The sequence below is a fragment of the Nycticebus coucang genome, chromosome 18 (assembly GCF_027406575.1).
Source record: "Nycticebus coucang isolate mNycCou1 chromosome 18, mNycCou1.pri, whole genome shotgun sequence".
Classification (NCBI taxonomy): Eukaryota; Metazoa; Chordata; class Mammalia; order Primates; family Lorisidae; genus Nycticebus; species Nycticebus coucang.
In genome coordinates, this window is record NC_069797.1 from 2,093,748 (window position 1) to 2,102,320 (window position 8,573).

Sequence of the window (8,573 nt, forward strand, 5' to 3'; positions counted from 1 at the left end):
ATTTGAGGGAGTAGGAGCAGAAGGAAAGTGGGTATGTCTCTAAAATGATGACACGAGAGATCCTAGCAGTGAAAGAAATGTTCAGTATCTTGACTATCTCAATGTCAATGTCAAAGGTTGTGATACTACCCTGCAGTTTTGTAAGATGTTACCACTGGAGGAAACTGGGTAAAGTGTACATAAGACGTCTCTATTGTACCTTATAACTGCATGTGAATCTATACTCACCTAGAACCAAAAAGTTTAATTTTTAAAAAACTCAAAATGAATGAGGAGGATATAGATGTGTTTGTTATCTTGATTGTGATGATATATACATATGAAAATTCATCAAATTGTACACTTAAATACATGCATACTTTCATGTCAATGATACCTCAATAAAACAATGGGGGTAGGGAAGGAATATAGTATTTTTTTCTTCCCTTTCTGAATAATTCAATCTGATAGCTATAAGGTGAGCCAAGCAAAATCGGCAGCCTCACAAAAGGGGGCACTTGGGGAGTGTTGTAGTGTCTCAGAACAGAGTGTCAGAGCCCAAGTAGGGTGAAGAGGGGCTTGGCATAGAAGGCTTGTTTGATGTAAGGTGTTGGATACCCGGTGGTTTGAGGAGCGTGTCTACATAACACAGCTGCCAGGCACATTGATGTCTAAGCCGGAGTGAGCAGAGGAGGACATCCACACCTGAAAAGGACAGTGGTGGCAATAAGAGATACCTATAGACAGGAGGATTAATTAAATATGTAAACATACATATTTCTGATAGTTGGAGAAATAAATTACTCACCTGAAATACTAAAAATGAACCTTGTAGTATAGCATGCAATTCGAGATAAGGGTGGGAACTCATGATTTTCAACATATATAGATACAAAACCTATAAATATGTATGCATGTGTGTGTCTGTGTGTGTGTGTGTACACACATGTTCCTTAACTCTGTTCACTGAAAGGCCTTACAAGCCATTATACCTTAATAATAATGAGTACAAGTTGCACCTTGACCTTGACTTCTAAATACCATTCTCCATTAAAGGAATGAGGACTACTCAGAAAAATGCCTGAACAGATACAGGGAAAAAGTATCCGATAAGCTGAAATATATTTTTTGTGTTAGAAACTAAGAAACAATAGAAATATATCAAAAGAATACAAAAGTCTAATTAAAATAACTACCTAAATCTGTGATACTCTGGGCACCAAACTAAATGCTGGTAGCATTTATTGAACTGAATAAAGTAAGAAACCAAGGGTCTATGTATAAATGCAAATGGTAAATAGAAAATTTGATGTGCAATGAAATATTTGTTTTTGTTTTTGAATGGTATAGTTAATAAGGGAAATGTCTTAATACTGACTTAGAATGGAAATGTGCACTACTAATGCAATAAAGGAAGATGAAGATGACAAAACAGTTTTGGATCTTGCTGTGGTTTTGTTTGAAACAGCGACACTTCGGTCAGGGTACCTTTTACTGGACACTAAAGCATATGGAGATAGGATAGAAAGAATGCTTCGCCTCAGCTTAAACATTGACCCTGACGCAAAGGTGGAAGAAGAGCCCGAAGAAGAACCTGAAGAAACAACAGAAGACACAGAGCAAGACGAGGAAGAAGACATGGACGCAGGGACCGAGGAAGAAGAACAAGAAACAGCAAAGGAATCTACAGCTGAAAAAGATGAGTTGTAAATTATACTTTAACCATTTGGATCCTGTGTGAAGAGGGAATGTGAAATTTAAGTCATTTCTTTTGGGAGAGACTTGTTCTGGATGCTACCCCCAGTCCCTTCCTCTCCTGCACTGTAAAATGTTGGGATTGTGGGTCACAGGAAGAAGTGGGTTTTTTAGTTGAATTTTTTTTAACATTCTTCTTGAATGTAAATTTGTACTATTTAACTGACTATTCTTGGTGTAAAATCTTGTCATGTGTATAAAAATAAAAAAGACCCCAATTAAAAAGAAAAAAAAATGAATCTCAAAAACACAGCTCATAACCCGAAGGATCTTACATCTCCTTGGAGCGAGTGTACTGAACTGTGAGAACTCCAGGATTTCTTCACTCAGCATATTTTTCCATCTCATGCACATGGTAGCCAAGTAGCTGTGGAGAAAATGAAGAGAGGAGTGCAGACCAGCTCTCCTGTCTCTAGCTTGGTTGTGACAATGCTACTAATTGTTAATGGGACTATCAGAGGAAGAGCAGGTTGCTAGCTGAGAAAGACAATGTTCAAAACGGTAAGTTTGGAAGATTTTACATGCAGGATGTTCAGGAAACAGGTGGTTTCACTGGCTTGAAACTTAAGAGAATTAATTTGGTGCTGAAAAGCTAACTACATGAGTTGGTAACTCATCAAAGGAAACCGAAGAAAAAGAAAAGAAGTAGGTGAAAGACTGTCCAGAAATGAACTGAGAAAAGGCTTTAGGCTGCTTGTAATAGGACAGCTTATAAGCAAGGACAATTATGAGCAAATGAGATAAGCAAAATATTAACTTTTTAAAAATCATGACCTATTCAAAAGTCAACATACAGTAGGATGTTCTACCAAGTTAATAGAATGTTATCACAAAAAGGTTATTTATGAAAGTGTATAATAACATTGTCGATGGAAAAGAAGCCATAATCCATAAAATAATTTAAAGAGATTTATTCTGAGCAAAATTTGAGTACGATGACCTAGAGCCATACTCAAGAAGCCTGAAGCCACACCCAAGAAGCCTTGAGCAAGCCCCTCTGGTGGAGTTACAGTTTGGTTTTATACATTTTAGGGAGACAGGAATTGCAGGTAAAGTTATAAATCAATACATGGAAGGCATACATTGGTTTGGTCCCAAAAGAAGGGACATCTCAAAGCCAGGGCGTACAGATTATAAATTGGTCTAAAGACTCTTTAGCTGACTTAAGTTGAACCATCTTAAATTGGGGGCTTCAGTAAACTTCTTTCTAAAAAGGGACACAACCCTGAAAAGGATTCCCTTCCACTTCTTAAGACAAACAGGGGTGCAGTTTCACAGGGGATTCGGACAAGTCCTAGGGTCCTCAACAAATGCGTGGATCCCCGCCCCCCCTGAAGAGGGTACCACAGAGTTCCTGTGCTATTCTAGACCTAGGTCGTGCCTGCTGGAGGGTCCCTGTCCTGCTGACCTGATCTCCGAGGTCGTGACAAATGGGTCTGCCTACAGTGGTCGGCGCTGTGGCTCTGATGACTCTGGTCACCGCCCGCGCACAGCGCCTGTGGGGGGCGCACCCCGCGCGGTCCGAGGCGGCAGCGGGGCGGGGCCGCGCCGGCGGGAGGCGGGAGGCTGCGGGGCTGCGAGGCGCAGGCGCCGCCTACCGGCCGGAAGTGACACACAAAAGCGGGGAGCGGGAGGTCCCTCGTGGCTTTCGCCAGCACCACGTCTATGAAGTCTGTCTCCACTCGTCTTCCGGAAGCCAAGGGGACAGAGCCGGACGCCTGAAACGAGTGACACTTGCAGCCGCCACCGCCGCCGTTATAAAGCCCAAAGGCCGCCGCGCCGCCGGTGCCGCCCGGATCGCCCGGCCTTTTTTCTCCTGCAGACTCGGCTCCGCCCGTCCAGGTGCAGGTTACCAAGTGCCGGGCGCCGAGCAGCGACTGGGACACAGGACCCGAGAGTGCCAGGCAGAGTGTGAGGCCGATACTGCCACGCTGGGGAGGCGCTGTGAGTCCGCGACCGAGGGCGGGAGGGCGCATGAGGGAGAAGAAGGGGCGTCTGCGGGGAGTCGGCGCAGGGGGAGCGAACAGCGAGGGAGGGACAGGAGCAAGGCGTTCCCCACTTAGCAGGTTTTTAATTTTTTTTTTACATATACATGTATTTATTAGGTTTCCATTTTTTGTGCCTTCACAAAATTAAAAAGGCTTCATTTTAATAACAATAACAATGTTTAAAATGAGGACTAGAAACAAAAACCTTCTAAAGAACGAAGGAACATAAATACATTCAGAAAAGGAATCAGACAATTGCTACATCGAAATACTAAGCAATAATAATAATAATAATGCAAAGAAAGCAACATTCACATTGTCAAATAACAATATGTCTATTATGGTATGTTTTGATTCTGAGATTCAGTATGGAGTCATCAGTTAACTTCTTATTTTTTTTTTCAGTCTCAAAAAATAGACAACTAATATTCATAAATAAAAGTAAAAGATAATTTTGAAAAACAGATCATGCCAAATCTTGTAGACAATAGAAAAAGAAGAAATACTTCAAAATCATTCTACTTGATCTGGGTACACCTGATATTAAAATTGGAAAAGTTGTTTTTTTTTTTTTTTTCAGTTTTTTTGGGGGCCCGGGTTTGAACCCACCACCTCCAGTATATGGGGCCAGGCCCTACTCCTTTGAGCCACAGGTGCCACCTGATACAAGTTTCATGATGAGAAGTTTTTATAGGTTGACTTCTCATTCCTTTGTGGATGAGGAGGATGGAGAAGTTGAGGGGAGTGAAACAGGGGAGAGACATAACTTGAGTAGATCAGGGAGAGACATAACTAAGATGACGGTCCTGTACCCTGCACAGACTGGGCTTTCTTTCCTTTTCAGTGTGTCCCAGTGCTGAGGAGACTGCCTAGCGCCAAGTCATTGCTGGAGGAATGAGTGGATTGTTTTTAGGAGGTGTTGGAACTGGCCATAAGTCACAGATGATGAATTAAGCGGCATGAAAGCCCTTAATTGTGTCATTTTGCCCAAAGGGAATCAGCCTCTTTTTAAAAGGCAGGTCTAGAAAAGGTAGAAAGTTGGATTTTTGCAGGCAAGAAAGATGAAAGGAGACTAAGGTAGGCTGTTCCGAGTGGAGCTATACAGGTTTGTGATTAGTGGAATTTTCTTTGGGGGGGGGAAATAAAGGCAAAAAGTTATTGAATGGACAGGGAGAAAGTTTAAAGTGGCTTGTCCTTCCTGAATAGGAGGAAGAATTGGCGTTCTGAGGGTGTAAATGAGAAAGATAAAGGGTTAAATGTCAGACTGTATTTTTCAGATGGCAGGGTATTTCTGGTGATAAGTTCTGGAGTGTGACAGTAACTGAACTGAAATGAAGGTACAGGGATCTAAAATGAGAAGGGATAAGCAGTGGGAGGCCAGGCTGGTGGCTGCTCTGTCCCTGGATGTTGGAGCCTCCAGCTGATTTCTCCCACCTCAAGCTCCCTTCCCAGGGCCCACTCCCACCTCCTTCTCCTCAAGCTTAGAGACTGTAGCTATGAACTTGCCAGACACACTGTCTTAGAGTGAACGGAGCCCAGAGTAAGAGCCAAGAAATGAATAGAAAAATAAAACTGATGGCATCACTTAAGCCGCATTGTGAACCCTACTGCCTGAGGACAGTCTTGCTCCCTGACCTTTTCAGGCACCTGAGTCAACAAATCGCATTAATGTACACAGCTATGACTTAATATTAATAATAAGAAAACCCAAGAGATTATTATTATTGTTGAAAATCTGTTGTATTTGCTTCCAGTTACATCCAAATCCCACCTTGCAATAGAAAAGGACTCTCCCTTCTTGGTTTCCTCTTACAAGTAGTGGGCTCAAAGCACCTATTTTAAAGGGTAGGTAGGACTAATATTGGTCATTACTGACCTTTTTCCTGTTGAATTTGGTAATAACTGCCAAACAGATATGCCAAGGTTGTGCAATGCTGTGTTTTGCTGCAGATCCCAAGATAACGGGTCTTGATAGTCATCTCAGCAAACATCATTTTGTTCCTTAAGAAATCCTGTTGTCTCCTGAGGACTTCCACACAGACCCATCCTCCTTACATCCTTATTCTCAAGTCCTTGACTCCAATGACTGCTACCGTTAGCAACTCTCCCTGCATCAACCTCTAGCTCCTCCCTCCCAGGAGCACCTGCTAAATCCCCCTCCCACATGAGGGTCTGTATAGGACTGTACAACAAGTGCCTCAAAGCTTCCATTTTGGGTCAGGGAACATAAAAGCCATTAATAACCCCTGATCCCAAGAGCTCAGAACTTGAAGACTAAACTGGCAAGTTAACTTTTATTCCTTTTGGAGTCCCCATTGGCAGGAAGCAGAAGCAGCAATCAATAGCTTGGGAGATTATCCTACCACAAATGAAAATTACATAAAGAGCAAGAATCTCCATAGAAGAAAATTGACCTCCCTTGTAATTGTCAGCACAACCTCCTCTCTTAGAGTGATGCCTTGGTAACCTTGTATAATAATTAAGTGGGATTACTGTTGGTGCCACCCTATTTTGGGTGGGTCACACCTGGATGCGCTGTGAGTGCAAATTCTGTCTCACTGCCTTATCCAGTGTTTCTCTGAGTGGAAGGAAGCAAGTATCTGGGCACCAGGTATGTCGTGTTCTGTGACCTCAGGCCAACTCCGCCTCTTTAAGGCATCACATTTCCCTTTGTTAGAAGTCTTCAGGCAATGGCTATATGGAAAACATGGCAGAGGGAGAGTTAAATGCTCTGAGTTCCCTAGTCTTGCTTTTTCTACCAACTGGGTGTCTAAATCTATGATGTTCAAGCTATGAGAATCAAATTTGAAAGGCTGTGTATGCCTTTAATTATATTAATTAAATATATTAATAAAACTAGAAATTAAATCTTGTAGCCTGTAAATATGCTTTAAATATATTAATAAATATGTTTATAAAACTAGAAATTAAATCTTGTAGCCTATTGAATATGCTTCCTCTATAAGCCTGGCTGTCCTCCTAGGAGTGAAAGGTTGCTTCTTTTGTCCTAAGGTCTGGGAGCTATGTCAGAGTGGAGACTATAGTGGAGGCAAGATAGTGCAACTAGCTTCTCCTCCTCTCTAAGTTTGGAATGAACATTGGCAATATTATGTCAGGGGATTCTCAGAGATCCTTTCACTTTACCATGCATGGAGAACCCACACTATCTTTACCTTCACACCAGCTCTCTCCTTTTCTTTGGATACTTCAATCTCCAACTTCTGATATATATGTATTTTTTTGAAACAGGGTCTCAAGCTGTCGCCAGCTCACAGCAACCTCAAACTCTTGGACTTAAGCAATCCTCTTGCCTCAGCCTCCCAGGTAGCTGGGACTACAGGTGCTTGCCACAGCACCTGGCTATTTCTTGGTTGTAGTCATTGTTGTTTGACAAGCCCAGGCTGGATTCGAACCTGCCAGCTCCTGTGTATGTGGCTGGTACCCTAGCCACTTGAGCTACAGGTACGAAGCTGATATTTATTTAATTATTTATTTATGACAGAATCTCACTTTGTCACCTTCGGTAGAGTGCTATGGCATCATAGCTCACAGCAACCTCAAAGTCTAGGGCTCAAGTCTCTTGCCTCAACCTCCTGAGTAGCTGGGACTACAGGTGCCTGGTACAATACACAGCTATTTTTAGAGATTGGGTCTCACTCTGGCTCAGGCTGGTCTTGAACCCATGAGCTCAGGCAATCCACCTGCCTTGGCCTCCCAAGGGCTAGGATTGAAGATGTGACCCATCGCACCCAGCCACTCTGATATTTGTCTTACTAGTCATCACTCCACTGAGCCATTAAACAGGTTTGACCTTAACAATGGATATGGATGATGAGGAGGATCCATTTGTCACCTTTGGCCACTTTGCCTTTGATGAACTGAGTGGGGTGTCCCAAGAAGAGACCCTTGTGTTAGGATGGCTTGTAAGAAACCTCCAATGACACTGCCTCTTGGTATTTACACACTTGTGTATCACCCTCCCCTTAAATGTAGGTGGGACTTAGTGATTTGCTTTCAACCAGGAGACTAAGGAAAAGACGACAGGATATATTTCCATTTTGAGTTTACAAAAGATAGTAACTTCTATCTTGCTTACAGACTCTCTCCTTTCCTGGCTTTGATGAAGAAAGCTGCCACACTAGGAAGGCGCACATGATGAGGAACTGAGGGACATCTCTAGACAATTCCAGCCAACATCCAGCAAGGAACTGATGGCTTCAGTTCAACAAGCGTTGAAGAACTGATGGCATCAACAGCTACGTAAGTGAGCATAGAAGTGTATCTTTCCCACTTGAGACTTCAGAAGAGACCTCAGCGCCAGCTGACAACCTGCTTGCAGTCTTGTGAAAGACCCTGATGCAGAAAACCCAGCTAGGCCTCACCTGGATTCCTGACCCACAAAAACTGTGAGATAATAAATAGACATTTTTTAAGCCACTAAATTTTGAGGTATCCATTACGATAGATGACTAATATACCCCTAAATCACTGTAATCTTAGTGTAAGATGTAGCATGGCTAGGGACAAAAATCACCTCTCCCAAGGAAGATGATAGTGTGTCTTATGATATCCCTGCAGATACTATCTTTGTGATCAGAGACCATCCCTTGTACTTTTATACTGAAACAGTCTCACTGTTGTCTCCAGAGCCCTTACTAGTAGCTGCCAGGAGGTAAGGGCTAAGTACAGGAATGGCAGGTGTAAGATGACCAGGATGGGGTCATGAGTAGGGATGATGGAGTCATTATTTTCCCTCTTCATTTTTTTTTTCTTACCCACTTCCTTTCCCGTTACATTTTTCTTACTGTCTTCTTTTTTTCCCCAAATCCTTGGTAGCTGCTACCTGATGAC

General features: G+C 42.6%; 1 protein-coding gene and 1 long non-coding RNA gene across 3 annotated transcripts; both read left to right on the forward strand.

Annotated features, from left to right (window-relative positions):
* Positions 1-1,362: 1,362 nt before the first annotated feature.
* On the forward strand, positions 1,363-1,689 carry LOC128570215 (endoplasmin-like). The gene has a single exon (XM_053569161.1). The coding sequence runs from the start codon at positions 1,363-1,365 to the stop codon at positions 1,687-1,689; it is 327 nt and encodes a 108-aa protein (XP_053425136.1).
* A 1,740-nt stretch (positions 1,690-3,429) lies between these two features.
* Positions 3,430-8,315, forward strand: LOC128570415 (uncharacterized). 2 transcript variants are annotated; one of them, XR_008375569.1, is made up of 3 exons: positions 3,430-3,678; positions 6,972-7,184; positions 7,821-8,315. It is a non-coding gene; the product is annotated as an uncharacterized LOC128570415 (long non-coding RNA). The 2 variants fall into 2 exon arrangements; XR_008375568.1 differs by lacking the exon at positions 3,430-3,678 and adding an exon at positions 4,897-5,567.
* Positions 8,316-8,573: the final 258 nt, after the last annotated feature.